The sequence below is a fragment of the Alosa pseudoharengus genome, unplaced genomic scaffold (genome assembly GCF_046254945.1).
Source record: "Alosa pseudoharengus isolate Yale_2024_CS ecotype anadromous, Long Island Sound unplaced genomic scaffold, YU_APseudo_1.1 YU_APseudo_1.1_scf_7, whole genome shotgun sequence".
Lineage (NCBI taxonomy): Eukaryota > Metazoa > Chordata > Actinopteri > Clupeiformes > Clupeidae > Alosa > Alosa pseudoharengus.
Genome location: NW_027468859.1, coordinates 41,189,727 through 41,208,542, shown reverse-complemented (window position 1 = coordinate 41,208,542; position 18,816 = coordinate 41,189,727). Strand labels below are relative to the sequence as shown.

General features: G+C 39.6%; 1 protein-coding gene across 2 annotated transcripts in view; it reads right to left on the bottom strand.

Annotated features, from left to right (window-relative positions):
• Positions 1-13,208: 13,208 nt before the first annotated feature.
• The window catches only part of ptchd4 (patched domain containing 4), a 30,144-nt gene continuing 24,536 nt past the window's right edge, over positions 13,209-18,816 (bottom strand). For both annotated transcript variants that reach the window (XM_076272956.1, XM_076272957.1), the window contains exon 3: positions 13,209-14,866. In XM_076272956.1, the coding sequence (XP_076129071.1) occupies positions 13,209-14,866 (1,658 nt within the window). The remainder of the gene's footprint in view (positions 14,867-18,816) is intronic.

Genomic DNA, 18,816 nt, shown 5'->3' with positions numbered 1-18,816 from the left:
ATTACAGTATGTACATTTGTAAATAAATAGATGGGTGGGATAGGGTAGTGCAGTTGTGGGGGGGGGGGAGCCTAGGGGATGTCCACCTCCTTGTTGTCCCTGTCAAGGTTGCCATGGTCGTGGACACCTCAACAGGCACAGGCAAGGAGGAATCAGGCGGGGCAGGGGGTGATGGGGGCTTAGTTGGTTGGATGTCACCGGGATGCAGAGCTAGAGTTCAGTAGGGTGACAGCCGCAGGAAAGAAGCTTCCTCTGAACCTGCTGGTTCGGATGTGGAGAGACCTGTAACGCCTCCCGGAGGGGAGTGGAGTGAACGGTCTGTGGTTGGGGAGAGAACAGTCTTTGATGATGTGTGCCTTACGCAAGCATCGCTTGGCCTGGATGGCCTCGATGGAGGGGAATGAGGAACCGGTGATGTGTTGGGCAGTTTTCACCACCCTCTGCAGTGCTTTCCAGTCGTGGGCAGAGCAGTTGCCTTACCAAACTATGATACAGTTGGTGAGGATGCTCTCGATGTTGCAGCGGTAGACGTTCACCAGGATCTGAGGAGACAGATGGACCTCAGAAAGAAAAAGAGACACTGGTGAGCCTTTTTGATGAGGGTAGAGGTGTTGAGGGTCCAAGAGAGGTCCTCAGAGATGTGGACACCCAGAAACTTGAAGCTGGTGACATGCTCCACCTCAGTCCTGTTGATGAGAATGGGTGTGTGTGTGCTAGCTTTAGACTTCCTGAAGTCCACAATGAGCTCTTTGGTCTTCTTGGTGTTGAGAGCCAGGTTGTTATCAGTGCACCACGATGTTAGGTGCTGGACCTCCTCCCTGTAGGCCATCTCATCGTTGTTGCTGATGAGACCAATCACCGTAGTGTCATCTTTAAACTTGACAATGGTGTTAGAGCCATATACAGATGTGCAGTCATAGGTGAAGAGGGAGTAGAGGAGAGGGCTCAGCACACATCCCTGTGGTACACTGGTGTTCGATGGCTGAGAAGGTGCGATTATCTAACCTAACAGACTGAGGTCTGTTGGTTAGGAAGTCCAGAATCCATAAGTTTGGTTTTTCTTTTATCACATACACATTTATTGGTAGATATTTTTTCTTTACCTTGACATGTTTTGACGTATACTTCCGTCTTCATCAGAAGGTCACACGGTGGAGTAGTGTGATGCATTTTTATCAGCTGATGTTACGGAGGTGTGATCCACCTGTCAGTTTTTTGACAGGTGGACCACACCTCCTGCATGCCAGAGTCATTAAGCAGGAGAACAACCGATACCACCGCTGGATAAAGGAGGTGATTGAAATAAGAAAGCTGAGCCCAAAGACGATGAACAGAGATGAGAGAGCATATATGCTCTCCCATACCTGGAGTGCCGTCCTGGGGGGCGGCTGACTGACAGCAGGAGGTGTGGTCCACCTGTCAAAAAACTGAGAGGTGGATCACACCTCCGTAACAACATCAGCTGATAAAAATGCGTCACACTACTCCACCGTGTGACCTTCTGATGAAGATGGAAGTATACGTCGAAACATGTCAAGGTAAAGAAAAAACATCTACCAATATATGTATATGTGATAAAAGAAAAACCAAACTTATTTATCTCAAGTGTAGACACAATGAATGCAATACAAGTAGTCCAGAATCCAGTTACAGAGGGAGGTATTGATGCCCAGTTCACTGAGTTTGGTGATCAGTTTGGAGGGGATGATGGTGTTGAACGCTGAGCTGAAGTCAATGAACAGCATTCTTACATAGGTGTTGCTATTGTCAAGGTGGGACAGGGCAGAGTGAAGTGCCATAGAGATGGCATCCTCTGTGCTCCTGTTCTGACGATGAATTCAATGAATAGATTAAAGATCCTTTGTACTGGTTTCAGCTACAATTTAAAGAACATTTGTACTGCAGACCTATGTATGTCATAATTTAACATTCATTTCAACTCGCAATTGAAAGTAAGGAGGGTAGAATAGTAATGATCAATAAGGTCTGCATTCAGGTATTGCCATAACATGTTGCTCTGAAAACTCAAATTAGCTTTTTTTAGCACATAAATCTTGAATTTAATCAACCAAAATGAAGAGCAAAATCACATAATGAGTCAAAATATGTATGCCAACATCAAACACCACATATGCATCAGTAATAATAAGATTTGGATTATTTTCTAGGCTCTTATGAGTGTTTTAACAAAAAAAGCCAATAGGCGGAATTTCCTTTTTTTTCAAATCAGAGGTCAACTTTGAAGGCCTGTACAGCCACAAAGCTACAAGATCCAACTTGCTATCCAGAGATATGTAGCTTTCAGAAAAATATAGTGAGAATTTGCCCCCCCAAGTGGTAGTGACGACCCCCTGTGGCTCATGGACTAACATAACCACCAACCAAACTGCAATACACGTGTCTCGGTTGTTACTCTAGGGTAGACCAACTCACTTTCTGGAGGTATACTGCCCCCATCTTTTATGGAATGTGGAGTATGAATTGATTTTTTGGCGGACATTACACATGGCACCTTTAAACTGCTCACCATCTAAACTGGAACAACGGCATTCTGATTCTTGGCAACTGATGAGTATGAATGTTGATTGGCTGATGTCATTCAGGTGCTGTTCAATGGTGTGAATCTTAAATGACAAATCCTAAAGGTCTAACGGGGATTCAAACACTCAACCTAAGAAACATCAGTACAAGGCATTAGCCCACTGAGCCACTGACAATCACACACATTGGGCAGTCACATTCGCATTCACATGGTGAAAATGTGTGTTGGTAAACACACAAGAAAAACTCCAAGCATACATTTGACAATAAAATGAAGGGCTTTCCTGAAAGAGTACACCTGAAAACTTGTTGAAATTCTGGGGCAATTAGACATTTGTAGAGAAGAACACTAATGGATGAAATATAAATATGATAGACTTAATAATGAAGGAAAAATAGTAAACAAAGAAGTTCCCCTAAATGTCAGAGTGTCTCAGCATTCTGATTCTTGGCAACTAATGACTGTGTATGTTGATTGCCTGATGTCATTCAGGTGCTGTTCAATGGTGTGAATCTTCAATAACCAATAGTATTCGATCTAGAGCCTAAAGCACTACCGGGGATTTGAACTCTCAACCTAACAAAGACCAGCACTAGGCATTATCCCACTGAGCCACTGACAATCCTACATATTTTGCTGTCACATTCACATGGTGAAAATGTGTGTTGGCAAACACACAACATCAAGAAAATTCCTAGCATACATTTGACAATAGAATTAAGGGCTTTATAAAAAAAGAGTACAGATCTGAAAATGTGCACTGGTTAATGGTATCCACCTAATGATGGTTGTATGGTTGTTATCCAAGGGAAAAAAAACACTCATATAGGAATATAGGTGATATAGGAGAAATGGGCTGAGTGGTCGAACTTTATTGGCCTATATCTGTGAAATGGAACAACATATCCAAATTATTTTGATAACTTGTGTGAGGCTTGGTCTAAACATTGTCTGTGAGAATTTTGGTGAAGATGTTTGGCTTTTCTCTGAAATTGTGGCAAAAGTAAACATTTTTAGAGCATAAGATCAGGGTGAAAAAGATTCATCTGAATTTAGAGATTAATCTTTTTTTTTTTTTAATCTGGTAAGGAGAAATTAGTATAATTAACTTTTTTTCCCAATAGCGCCACCTTTGGGTGCAGTACCCCAAATTTTGGGTTATGGGTAGAGGGGGGTACCGGTAACCATACCTGAAAATTTGAAGAGTTTTGGAGTTACGGTTTAGGCTGCAGTATGACTTTTACAGAATTTTGGCCAAAAATGAATGGTACAGAAACAATAGCAGCTACGCTGCTCGGACCCCTAATAATAGGAAAAGCTAGTAACTCAATGGGTGCCTTCGCAGCTTCGCTGCTTGGCCCCCAATAATAGGAAAAGCTAGTAACTCAATGGGTGCCTTCGCAGCTTCGCTGCTAGGCCCTCAATAATTGGAAAAGCTAGTAACTCAATGGGTGCCTAAAAAAACTTTGCAAGCACACTTAATAAAACTTAAGAAGAACAATAAGTGTGCTGCTTTGCAAGCACACTTAAAAAGGAAACTGACAAAGTCATAAACAAAATGAACAAAAACGCTCAGTTGCGTCAATCAGGATACTCAGACACTCAATGCATACACACAATCCCGACATATTCAGTTATTCATTCATTCATTATTTCGGACGCGCACACACAAAGACAAAGGACAGAACACAGTCCAATCCAGCTGGCAAGCGAATTACGCTAGCCGCAAACGTTGTTGTGTGAATGTTGATGAAACAGCAGTCGGCAAAGCAGCAGTACGTTCAGGTGTTAGTAGGACCAGCGTAATGGTTGCCGCTCCCTTGTGCTAACTGGCCATCCCTGCACTCAAGCGAGGTCTTACTTCACGGAGCCCAGCGTGACTGGCATAAATTCCACTCTAATCTATGATGTACGCTTGGCAGGTGGAAGTCCAACACAAGGGATTCTGCAGCAACAACGAATGTCAGGGAGGCAAAAACGGGGTAGGCTTTTGACCTCTGGCCCCTCCAAACGAGATGTTAGATCTTGCTCACAACCAACCAGTCACAACCTAACGTGATGGTCATTTTCACGTGTGATTCATGCGTGGTTTCAGTCAAAGATTCACATGAATGGGCCTTCCCAACGTTCAGACCTATGTTAAATCTGTATAAATCACCGGCAAAGTATATAATCACCGCTGTCAATGGCAACGGGTTGATTAACGTCTTTCATATCCCTCCGCAAGAATTCCGTTCGCTTATTGCAATGGAATTTCATAGAAAGGGAAAGTAAGCTAGTAAGACGTTGCCACGGAACACCTGAAACTGTCAAGTTCTATGCGGAGGGGTTTTGCTTCGACCTGAAGGGACTTATTTTCTGATAATTACCGGCAGACAATACATTATCCCTTACATAAAACACTTGCCTCAATCCAGTGTATGATTGAAGTGTTCCCTTAATTTTTTTGAGCAGTATTTAAACCACCACCTACCTAGCAATCAATATAGCAACCATTGAAATAAAGCATCTATGTCAGTTTCCATAGCATCCAACATGCTTACCCTAGCAACAATCATAGAAACAGCTTTATTTAGCATTGCAACAACAACCATGTCTACCTAAGCAAAACCATTGTGTTTTTTAATATTATTATTACTGTTATTCTTTTTATTTTTATTTTACTTTTTAAGCACATTGAGTGACATTATCTTTGTATGATAATGTGCTATATAAATAAACTTGAACTTGAATTATTGAATGACAAGGGGTTACCATCGAAAACATAGCCTGAAAAAAGCAACATTTACCCCAATAATGTTTCAAATGACTAAATAAAAATACTGAGTTTTTTTTCTTTCTTTTTTTCTTTCAATCCTTTTCTATAATGTGTGTGTGTTTATTTTGTATGATTGCTTCAAACATGTATTTGTACTCTGACTAATGCTGATCCATGTGTTGGTAAGGGATTGGGTGGGTGGGTGGGGGGGTTAAGGGAAAATTTTACCATTATTGACAAATGCTGTGTATACTTAAAAAATAAATAAACATTGCATTACAAAAAAAAAAATCCTGAGGATATTTATCCTGCAGAGGGTTTGCTGCTTACATCTCATGATAGTGTGTCTTCATCTGTGTTCTATATGTGCCTTTCGCTATAGACCAAGTTTTTCTTGGTCAGTGGCATAATGGTTTAAAGAGGGTGTAAGATAACGATTTTTGGATCATGCGACCACACCTTATGTAGTTTTAATTGTCACGCCCCTGGGCGCAAGGTTTAATAAAAGTGGAGCGCATGGCGAAAAAACCCTTACTTTACTGAGTGTAAGATAAGAATAAACCTTGTGTCATGCTTTGCGCCACTTGCGCTGGGTGCACAATAGGGCCCCAAGTGTGCGTGGGCTCCCAGCTCACTGCTCCAAGTATGTGTGTATGAATGTGTGCACATTACACCCGGATTGGTAAAATGCAGAGAACAAATGTCCTCACAGGACAACCCCCTTCCCCTTAAGGGAATATCTGAATATTACATACAAATGAAAGCCACAAGCCTTTTTCTTTCAATCAGGATTTTTTATTTTACAAATCTACAGTAACAGCACAATAGTGCAAACAGAAATTCACAGTAAATACATAGCAATTGTTTATGTTTTGTGTACATAATTTCATTAAATCTGGTATTTGCATTATTATAGTGCTCTATTTTTTACGGGATTGATATTTTGGTTCAATTTTTCAGATTAATATTGTGATTAAGTGAAGAACTTAACCATCCACACAAACTACACCAGATTTAACAGGGTGTATGTCTAATAACTGATGGTTACCTATTATTGTATATCTCTAAAATGGTAGAATATGTCCTCATTCATCATAATAGCTATTTCCTCTTCAGTGCACATCTTATTTTACATCACAACTTTGGCATTTCTTAGCTTTTAGAGGACCCTTTGTGGTTTCTTATGGTCAGCATGTTCCTTCTAAATGCATGTTCATTAACTGGCAAGTTCGAACATTTCAGATAAACCATTTATTTGTGTCTTAAATTGAAATGTTAGCTCAAACCTACTGGTGGCTACTGGATGAGATTAACCTGGAAAAAATATTCTGATATCAGAATTGATATAGAAGGGTTATGGTTGAAAGTCTGGAGATAAAAAATGCCACTGAGGTCATAACTACTTGAAATTGCATAATATTATTGCACAGCAACATGGAAGACTAGAAAAAGCAAACATAAGCATGCTGGTGTATGGTATGTCTATGACATGAATCCCTCCTCATTCAAAAAAGTTGTTCATTTGTTTCCCTTTTTACATACTGATTCCCTTTTCCATTGTGTTTCTGTTATTTTATCCGAATGACCTTGAATAGAATGTGATTCAAACTGAATGCATAATACAAAAAGATAAAGTCTTTTTTTAAACTATATTACTGTTTTATTTTGTAAGTTGCTTTGGACAAAAGTGTCTGCTTAATTCCATAACCATAACCGTACCCATAAAGTTAACAGAATCTGAAATCAAATTTCTTGATGACATTATAAATCTGTCTCTTATGTAGAATAAATATATCTGCAACTAAGCATTTTGTATTTTGCTGAATTCATAATTATGGGCATCAGATGTCATCAATATCTATAGGTTCATTTGTATGCTGATATGATATCATTCATGTAAACAGTGAAAAGACAGCATTGGATGAGCAAGAATTTAATTAAAATTGTCATGGGACGGTGTCATGAGTTTATCCCCCTAATGGTCCCATGTAACAAGAAGGGACACTGGGGAAGTCCAGTGTGTTATAATAATTGATAAACATGTTTGAACTGCACTGCCAAATATTTCTACATGCTTTAAAGGTCAGGTTTCTCCACAGTGAGGCACCTCTTGAATTTTGCCCAACCAGTTTTCGCCCTGGAAGTATGGTCAGACTTTTGTGTTACTGTACTCCTGCCTCTCTTTAGAGTGACAGGTACTAACACACATGCTGAACTAACTGGTTCTCTTATGGTTCTAATTTTTATAAATTTGAGGATTCACCAACTCATTTTGACTTGCTTAACAGATTCTCTCTGATTTGGCCCAGTAAGAACAAATTTGGCCCACAAACAACCGGAATGAGGGAGAAGTGAAATCTGCTACAATGGAAACTTAAGTAGCTTCCCTTTTTATGAAATACACATATTGGGGGCCAATACGATACAGTGTCTAATATATGCTGATATTATCTTTTGTGCATTTTGAAAAATATGTGTTGTATGAAAAATACGCAAATAAATATACATTTCTGTATGCATGTGTATCATATTAGTTGTCCAAAGTGTTTGTATCAGCATTGTCCATCGAATGTTATTGAATAGAGGGTATAGTGGAATTACTACATATATTTGAGCATGCCCTTAAATCAACCATATACATTTAAGGTGTCTATACATTTGATTATAACCACAATTGGCTCAGACTGTCACAGTATTGCAGGTTGCTCAAATTGAATAGTTTCTATTCAATTTGCTATTTACTGTAAAGTAAATTATATAATTCTGTTTGGTATCTTTGTAGAAACAGCATTGCATGTAGTTTACATGAGGATGTAAATTTTAGGACTCATAGTAGAAATGCTGTGCGAAAAGAAAAAAAATCCTCTTGTAAGAAGGCTCTGCAGCTTTACACACAAGGTTAATATCAATGTACACTTATACAGAGGGTGTACTGGGAGTCTGTATCACTCTTTTATTATGTTTTGTTCTTGGTAACTATTTTTGGTCTTTATTGCCTTTTTAGTAAACATTTTCTACAAAAGTTTTTTTTTGCCTTAAAAATAAATACAAAATAAGAACAATTATTCTACGTACTATAATGCCATAACAAACAAAATTATACCAGTTATGCACAGACATCATATAAGCAACCTTGCAAAGTAAAACCAAAATCCTCACTTGATGCATACATACAATGTGTGCCATGCATAAACAGTCATTTTGGAAAATATCTGATCTTGCAGTTTATTTCTCAATGAAGTATACTTTCATGCTGTATACACAAATGACATCACAAATTGTGAGGATAAATTGAAGTGTCATCACGTAAATTGTGTCTCACAGATTTTGCTACAATGTCTAGATAAAAAGGATGAGGTCTTCAAATGAAAGGTGTTCTTTGCTCTTAAGATTATGATATTTGTCTGATTTATTTACAAATAAAATAGGAAGCTTTCACCTACTCTGACCATTAAGCCTGAAAAATCCTGAATTTTAATATTCTTGAAATATCTCTGGTGTTGTACCTCACTTTCTTTCATAAAATTCCACTGCTTGAAAATACTGCCCACAATCCTTTTTCTCATGCTATGACACCATAAACACAAGGTGAATTACAGTTTTGGATGACTTCTCGAGACAGCAATCACCAAAAATCCTCATTCAATAAGTGATCACTCTATTTCCCAATACATTAGTAGTTACTTTTCATCGTTTTTTTCATTTCCTTTAGCAATCTGAACATGCAGTCATTGCAGAATACCCTTTTGAACCTGACATATATCCATTTCTCAGCAGTCTGTTACAAGACTTTAATAGATGACTAGCTGAACCACTACAATGAGCGCAGTAAACTCTTCATAATTTTAAATGCATATCTAATACAGTAAATGGTCTCAATTCTGACAGAGATTTAAAATGCCATTTGTTTTAACACCCAGACATAGAGCATCTTGCTTCACACATAACTATCAGCTATTTCTAAGAATCACTAAGAAGGAAATAAAAAGGAATTGGACCAACCAGAATTTAGATTTTTTTTTCAACCAATGGATAGATTGCTGATTTGTCATCTTCCAAATGTGTCAGATATGACAAATGAATTTAAGTAAGGTCAAGTTACACGCTCAAGTTTAGTTTTGTATTGTGTAATATGGTGTAACGATGAATGACACACTGATACTTTGATCTAACAAATCCTAAGTTTAGGGTAAGAGCTGTCACATACCAATAATGTATATTTTAATTATTTAACTACCATTAAATTACATTATTACACAGCAAAAACAGCGTTATTAATGTTATATTAAGATAATTGCTTTTATTAGAACTTATCAGGGCAAATTTGCTTTAAGGAAAAATCAGGCGATTTTTCACATACATCTCCATTTCACAAGGTCACAGAGTACTGTTGGTAAGAAAAAAACTGAAAACAATCGGTTTTACCTATTTCTAGTTGCTGCAGCGAACACTGAGAGCTTCCAAGAAGCTACAGTGCTACACTCTGTGGGCATACCCCAGAGTGTAGTGTTGTAGCTGCCTGGCAACTTTAGCTGTTGGCTGTAGCAACTCGAGCTAGGAAAAACGATTGTTTTCTTTTTTTTCCGTATCGACAGTGTGGAAAAACAGCCGGATTTCTTCTTTAATGATCTAGCAGCCAAATGTGCTTGTTTTCTTGTTAAGATGTTAAAATTAGTCAAACTGATTTTACGAGAAAGGTAAGTGTCCTCAGGCGCGCCTGCAGGTGTACGTCCGTACGCACTGTGCGTACCATCACTCAACAACGAGAGAAAATTTACCTTGTGTGTGTGTATATTCACACCATATTGGCCTACCATACCTTTCCAACTATGCACAGTATCCCATTAGTTGCATGCCATCAGGCTATTTACAATTTTCTATTAAGTAAAGTTAGTGAACACTTATTAAAATTAACGCGAACACATGTTTGAGCAGGAGAGAATACGCACGCAGGCACGCATAGGCTACTTGTTTTCTTTTACTCGGCTTTCTATATGGTTATCAGCACACGATGTTGAGCTAATTCACTAACTCAATTCATGGATATCACAAGTTTAAACAACAAAAACAGAAAGGATGGAGGCAGCAAAGCTAGAGGAGCTATTTAAGATGGGCAAGAACAAGGTTGGCTAAGCAATTGGTGTGCTTGTCAGAACGACTGCATTACAGCTGTTTAAAGCCAGACGTTACAGTACGCTATAACACAACTAAAGGTAGCTTTAGCCTGTATAGGGATGTATAAAGTTGCCCAAATGAATAGGTAATTGTAGACGTTGTTGTTGCATTATTGCATGTGGATGTTGTGCTATGCATGCACGAACCTAAAGGAAAAATACTGTCCACGCGTGAAGGTTTTTTTTTTTTTTCGGGGGGGGGGGGGGAGGGGGCGGATGGGTGTGCGTACCATATCATTAATTCCTGCAGGTGCCCTGTGTCCTTATACTGAAAGTAATACCAACTACATTTTTTTTTATCTTAATGTAAGATTAATAACACTTGGTTAGACTAGCAGTTTTTGCAGTGTGCATTGTAATTACAATATAACAAGGGCTCTGTAAGACAAAATGGTACCCAATTCTTTGACATAAGGAACAAATATGCATAAGATAAACATAATAAAACTGTAAGGACAAATATCATGCCAAATAGCTACAGCTCATATTTCACAGTAGAATTGATCCTTTACTGTATTACATCGTGTCCTACCTTTCAAGAACTTCAAGCCATAAATTAGGCAATTTTTATTTTCCATTGTACACACTGCTCCATAGTCAGTGTTTTGACATGTTACTAGTGCTATGCATGTTGCTCCTAAATTTGAGTTATACCAGCAGTTATGGGAAAGAATATGCTATACTCCTTAGATCTTAAGATAATACCTGCAAAGGTGATATCAAACACATGCAAGTACTATTTAAATACTAATACTCGGTTATGAGGAGCATGGGAAGCTACAACACAAAGCAGGTTCATTCGGATCCCTGTCAAATTATTCTTGGTGTTCTGGACCACTGAACTGGATTGTGTGTATGTGTGTAATTTCTATTCCTTTACTCATTTGTATCATATTATGAAAATGTCATAGTATGAAAATATTTGCTTCAGAATGTGTATTAAGTATTAACTCAGTTTGAAAAGGTACCTATATTGATTCAATCACACTCCCTTCTTGACCTACGTGTCTGCCAAAAATACTATATACCATGAAACTTTCTATTATGACCTGCACATTTGTTTGCCTTAATTTCACCCTTATTGAGGACCCTACAGTAGCAACACCAGATTTTAATTTGTAACAGAGTTTTAAAAAATCAAGCAAATGGTCAAAAGCAGAATTTAGTAGATATAAGCATTGTTTAACCGATTTCTCTGCTATTAACCAAACTATCACTTGCTACCAACTGCTGCAAGTCTACAAACAACTGCTGCAAATTCATATTTCAGCAATAATTAGTTGAGACACTCCACCATTATTTGATAGTATCAAAACCAGATGATTCTGTAGAGCAATGCAGAGGCAGTGTGGGACTATTCCCCTGCTAATGTGACTATGTATTAGAAAACTTAGCAACATACCAACACAAAATGTTTGACTAGCAATAATAGGGCAATATCTTTTATGTAATATGTGACTTTGTCACCTCTCACTCAAATATAAGCACACTTTCCCACTGTGCTACATTAAGTAAGCCTACTGTTACAGACATATGTCAGCAGGTTGTTAGCCATAACGGCCAAATCTAGGAATTGTTGCACATGAGAGTCAATTAAGCCTTCATACAGGACGCTATTTATGCATGAATTCCTGCTGGTATCACCAATGCTAGGCAAGGCCACACTTTATTTCCCTTTTTGGCTTCAACCAAGCTGAACAATTACCTGAAATTATGTAATTACCTTGCTTGTTAAAGGAAAACGTGACCAATAGACCTCTGAAGTTTGCCTACAAAAAAGCTGCGAGATCTGGTATCTGGTGTTTTTAATACATGGGGAAAACATGGGGACATGGGGATTTTGAATCATCGTACCTGTTAAACTCTCGCTTTTTTTCTCTGCCTTTAAGTGGATACTGTAATCTCCAGTACGTGAAGGTGGCACACTTTGATTTTTACTACCCCAGTTGCATGGCAAGTTGCATCGCAAGTTAGCTCTGGGGTAGCAAAAATCAAAGTGTGCCGCCTTCACATACAGGTAATCACAGTACCCACTCGAGGGGCAGAGGACAAAAGTGTGTTGAGCAAAACGTTTGCATTTCCGATTTCTTCGGTCCCGTCAGAGTTTAACAAGTGTGATAATTCCAAATCCCCATGTTATTTTCCCATAGAAAAAATCTCAAGATACTAGATCTCCTCAAAGGTGGTAGCTCTCTTGTAGGTGAACTTCAGAAGTCTATGGTAGTGAAACCTTTCTTATAAGAGATTGGTTGATCGATTGAGTGTGTAACTGTATAGGACATTCAGCTATCAGAGTTACAATATTATTAGAGACTCGATCATTGTTGGAATTTTGCAACACTTTCTTTACATACTACAACTGTCAACCCTTCAGGGTGAGGAGGCACAATAGCATTGGTTAATTTGATGCCTGCCTCACACACAATTCGGAATAGTTAAGACCATTAAGTACTATACTAAATATTGCTTTTAAACAAGTTCCAAAAGGACAGCAGTACAGCACATTACATTCACTATGCAGAACAGGAACTAGATTGTTTCTAGATTATACACTGCTCTGGAGAATGTAGTGCACAATGGAAAACGTCTGTATTCAGGTCAGCATAGCTGTTTTTGCATGATGTGTGTCATCTTTCTTTTACAGACCAGTAAGCTCTAGCAACTATGGACTTATGGAGCTTTAGGCATCTTCTTGTACCGAACGTGGCCCCTGTCATTCATCTGTCCTAAACCTTCAGACGTTAGTCACATGGTCAGGGTTCTCCCTGACTTCGATGCATTCCATTTCTTCCCGTTCCCTCTCCCTTTCCCGTTCTCGCTCTTTTCGTTTTGCACGTTTCTTTTTCTTATGTCTTTTTTTTGATGGAGGAAAAAATGTCAAAAACACAGGTAAGATGACAAAACAATGCAGCACTGTACAACCAGCAGTCAGCAGAGAGCACTTGAACAGTGTATAGGTCAGATTTGAAGGCACAAACAGCAGGGGCAACATCCCAATTACAAAACAAGAGGCATTTTGCAAAATGGCTGCTCCATGCTCCTCTAGTGAGATCTTGATACACTGAGTCCTTGTATGCTCAGTGGCAAGTACAAAAGTGTAAAGATGGGGCGCACAGTGATCCATTGCAAAGTTGAGAGTGTAAATAAGGCACAGAATAGATATGCTGTCCATGTCTACATTCCATAAAGTCATCAGACCAAGCACTCCCAACTCGACAGAAGTGACGGTCAAAATCAACCAAAAATTGCCCAATGGATTGATGACCAGGAAGAAAGTGAGGATGAGGATGGTTAAAACACTAAAACCTGATGTCAAGATGGGAGAGATGACAGAGGAGCTGTAGCGGTCCATAAACACAAATGTGGGATTGAACACAATGAACTTGATGCTGTTGATAAGAGAGAGTGGGCGCAGTCTCTCAAGAAGTTCCACAACTTCCTCCCGCGTCTTTTCTGTTGTCCGTGCCACCAAATACATTCTAGAGGCAATTATATCATACTCATCCCCATTTTTAGAAAAAATGATATCATCAGTGAAATGCTTATATTCTGGACTCCTAAGAAAAGAACTTTTAAGGATGTTGATGAAATCACTTTTGGTTGATGCACTCACATTCACCACCCTCAAATAATGAAAGTAATTGTCAATCCATGAAATCTTATTGAAACCATGGCCCAGGGTTTTGAGGTGCTCTTGAACAGTAGTGTTCCAGTATTCTATGGGCTCATAAATGTAGAATCCTATCACTGGGCTGTAATTGCTGAAATACTTCTGCTGTGTAAGAGCATATGAAACACTTGGTGAATTACTGGCTAAAAGGTTTACAATGTTAGATCCATCACTGATTTGTAAGCATCCCATAAACGAAAAAGATGCATAAATTAGGTAGAGGATGACTACAAATGGTTTTACATAGGTATTAGTTATCCACTCTGTATAGTGCTCTCGCAGAAAGTGCTGAATGAAATGGTTCTGATAGGGTACACTGTCATGGTGTGTGGAGAGGTCGTGTCCATCACTCATCATGGTCTTGAACCACGCTGGCTGTCGGTCTAAGTACTCTACTGATGGTATCTTGCAGCAGAACACGCTGTGGTATCGGTTCTGCTCCAACTGTCCTGCGAACACTAAGCAAGACCCATAAAAGGAGAACACGTAGAAGTAGTTCACCAAAATGGCTACACACATACTCTGGCAGAAAATCTTCACAGACTCAATATTGGTAAAAGGACTGGCACCCATTCCAAATGTGATAATATAGAGAGAACTTGTCATGGTATAGCACACCATAACATCAGCAAAGGCATCAGCAACTCTCTCCTTGAATGGCAGATTCTCTCTAGTTCTTCTCCAGCCAGCCAGGAGTTCAAATACCCCCTTTGTTCCATGCCCTGAAAAAAGCAAAAAGACAAATCTTAGCCAGGAGTAAATAACTTTTATGGCATGATGGGTCCAATAATCCAAATGTATGTAGATGTACCTCATAGAGGTACAAAATATGACCGTACTGTGTGTATGTGTGTGTGTACACATAAATTCATTTTTTGTATGGCCCATGGACGGAATTTCACGAAACTCGTCATGCATTCAGAGGGTGTCATAATGATCCTATATGTCAAATTGCGTGCAGTTCTGAACATGTCAGTCAAAGATACCTGCAATTACAACGCCTCATTTTTTATTTTTATTTTTAACTAAGTGGTGTTATACCGCCAATGAGTGGTTATGGGATGGGTTGAGATGGCCCTTTGAGACCAACAACCAGCATACAGAGATCAACTTTCCATGCCTGGAATAGACTTTAATGTCCATGATATTCCAGAAATTCCATGACCCGTGGAAACCCTGGGATCATTTCGTCTGTACCACATGTTTTAGTTTCTCCACATCAGTATAGCCTATCAACATTATAGCTTCACGTTATCAGCAATACAGGCTCTAGTAACATATGTGAAGGACACACTTGTGAGGATTTCTCCCATTTTCTATTTTGGATTTATTTTGTGTTTGGCACTTTGGTGAACAGTTGAAGCAGCATTAAAGCTTCTCTCAACCATTTCAGTTTCTTATTCAATCAATTCCTCTGAATGGAAAATTCCACTGCACTGTGTGTAGAGTTAACATTTGATCTGTAACCTAGTAGTAGCAGGGACGGATTAAACAAATATGGGCCCCTGTGCACAATATCAAAAAAGGCCCCCCCCTCCCCCTGACCGCGACGCGCGCGGGCGCGTTTGCGCATGCGCGTGCAAGTGACGTGCGCGTGCAGCCAGCGCTTCTCTCTTTGCTGTCGCTGTGCAGGCTGGTGCATAATTTCACACAATGAAAATGTAGTACATTATTTCATATATTATAACTCAGGCCCACACAGAAATGAATTCCAGCAGCTGTTTTTATTATTAGGCTGTAATCTCCCTTTGCTGGCCAAACAGTCTACAGCAACATTTTTCACTAAACGGACCGGACAACAGCTGTCATATTTCTGACGGACCGGTAGCAGGGACGTTGATAGTATTTTGTGAGAGGTGGTGCTGATCATATTACGGGGGGTTCGGGGGTGTCTCCACCAGGAAAATTTCGAAATTCTGGCTGTTAAATATACCCTTTTAACGAAGTTTGGAAGGGGCATACAAACTTTAACAGAGCAAGCAAGGCCCGTTTTCTGTCTGACTCAGGTGACGTGAACATTGGCTACCTGCATGATAAGGTTTTCACTTCACTGCTGCTTGACACTACCTTCCATGGAGACATATTTCACGTTAACAGTGGAGATGTTAGCAAAACTATAGCGTTTGGTAAATGGAGATGCAGATCATCTCCCTAATTAATTTCTTTGCGCAACAGCCCACATTATGTGCTCACTCTAGCGAGACGAGTGAAATAAGTGTAGGCCTATCTGTCATCGGCATTGCCATAGGCTATTTGCTACAATATAAGCCACTGTTAGGCCTACAACAAGTCGCGATTTATTAGGCTATCCAATCGCTATGCTGTTTTCGAGTGGATCCGTTTCACTTTCACAAACACGCATATACATTGAATGAGTACTCATAGCCTACCACTTCCACCTAATGTTATGCCTCTATATTTTATGAATTAAGAAGTATTTATTGATCAGGAAAACATTTAGTTTATTTTTCTTTCGGTCCGCGGTTCCATAACACCATTCAGTTGTGCCGCAAATTAATTATTATTAGACAGAAGCACCGGGCATAATCTAGCCTAAATTCAGGGCAATTTTTTTTTTAATCCGAGGGGCCCCATTAGCTGAGGGCCCCTGTGCACGTGCACACTTGGCACAAGCCATGATCCGTCCCTGAGTAGTAGCCTCTATGGTTTGTTGCAGTAGCCTGTTATGTAAGGGATAACGGCCGCCGAGGTGTCCTGTTATACGGAATTAACGGACAAGGGCGAGGGGCAAAGAACTCCCCGATGCGAAGCGGATAACTGGACACACCGCGAAGGCCGTTATCCCGCTTATCACCTGGTTGCCACTGTAAAGCAAAGGAAACACGCAGTTCCGTTTAAAAGAAGCTCACTAGTTCAGCTTGTTGTACAACCTTCGTTGGCCCTATAACAGCGATAGCATGGACAGTTACTTGTTTACAGTTGATTCCATTTTCGCGAAGCCTGCCTCCAGGCTCAACCGTCGTCCTACTATCGTTGTTATAGTTACCATTCATAAGCATTGATATGGAACGGCGATTAAACTTTTTTTTTACCAGATCTACTTCATAGGTGTCCCGTTATTCAGAATTAAAAGCCACCCCGCCAGCCAATCAGAAAAGAGTATTTCTTCTCTCCGGGTGATAATTCATATCAGCGAATGTACCATAATAAATTCTCATCCACCTAGTCATCCCATGATGGATGACCAATAGGCCTACTGTAGTTGTTCAGAGCTAGATTGGAACTGTAATGTGAACCTGCCCAAAGATGCACACTGTATGCTGAATGTAACACAGGCAGAGATGGGAGACTGAAATGCCTCAAATTTTATAAACTGGCACAAAAAAATGGCACAAATTGGGACAAACTATTTTGGGGTGTCAATAAGAGAGCAAGCACACATTATTTGCGTGGAGGAGACGATAACACAATTTGCCTACATTGCTCTTAGGTAGCCTAGTTATTATGTTTTACTTGTGTTGATCTTTCCAGATACATTCTTTGTGTTATAGTCTATTCACATTCAGATCAGACCTAAATTTCACCGCAGGATTGAGGTGTGCATAATTTATTCAAGTCCCACATCTCTAGCCATTATAATGCATACACAATTTACAGCGCTGTCTGACAACATAAATCTAATAATGAGAATGTGGGACTATTAACCGGATAGACCAACTTCCGACTTGAATTGAACATAGCCCCATGCAGAGAAACACATATGTGCACAGAACCACTTCGCAGGTGCTCTCTCTCCCTCTCTGTAGGCTATGACCCTCATCATGGACACTAAAACAGGTAGGTAGGGATGAGCTATATATATCATCTACGATAATTTCTTAGTTGTAGTTTTAACGATGTGTGAGCTGACATTATTGAGTAGTATTTGTTTTATTTAACAGTGGCCGGTTCAAGACGAGGAAACTGCCAGCTCTGCGTTCAGGACGTCATACTCTTTTCATCCCTAACACAGTGGGGAAAACAAACAAACAAACAAACTGTGCCGCACTGTTCGTTTCTGCAAACATTAACATAGCCTACTGATATTAACTTCAATCCAACAGAGGGCGCAGTCTATATAACTAGAAACCAATTCCAAGGAATTACCAGTGCATGAAAATGCAAATTTGTGATGTGAGATATCATGTATAGTTAAAAGTATAGTATAAGTATACTCTCGCATTTATCACAATCCGTGAATTAGTGAAACACACTCAGCACACAGTGATAACACAGTGAGGTGAAGCACACACTAATCCCGGCGCAGTGAGCTGCCTGCAACAACAGCGGCGCTCAGGGAGCAGTGAGGGGTTAGGTGCCTTGCTCAAGGGCACTTCAGCCGTGCCTACTGGTCGGGGTTCGAACCAGCAACCCTCCGGTTACAAGTCCGAAGCGCTAACCAGTAGGCCACGGCTGCCCCAAAACAAATAGTGCAGAGATGGATACTAAGCAGAGGCGATTTCTTTAAGACTGCAAGGGAAGCTCAGCTTCCCCTAAAATGTCAAAAAGTTAATGGTCAAATATGTAATATTGTGTTTATTGACTAAAAATGTGTTAGAACACATTCATCTCGAAGATGAGTTTGTTCAGAATCAGTTACATATAGTAGGAGCTATAGCAGTAGGTTGATTTCCTTCTCAAACACGTAGAGTCACAGTGCATTTCCCTATGG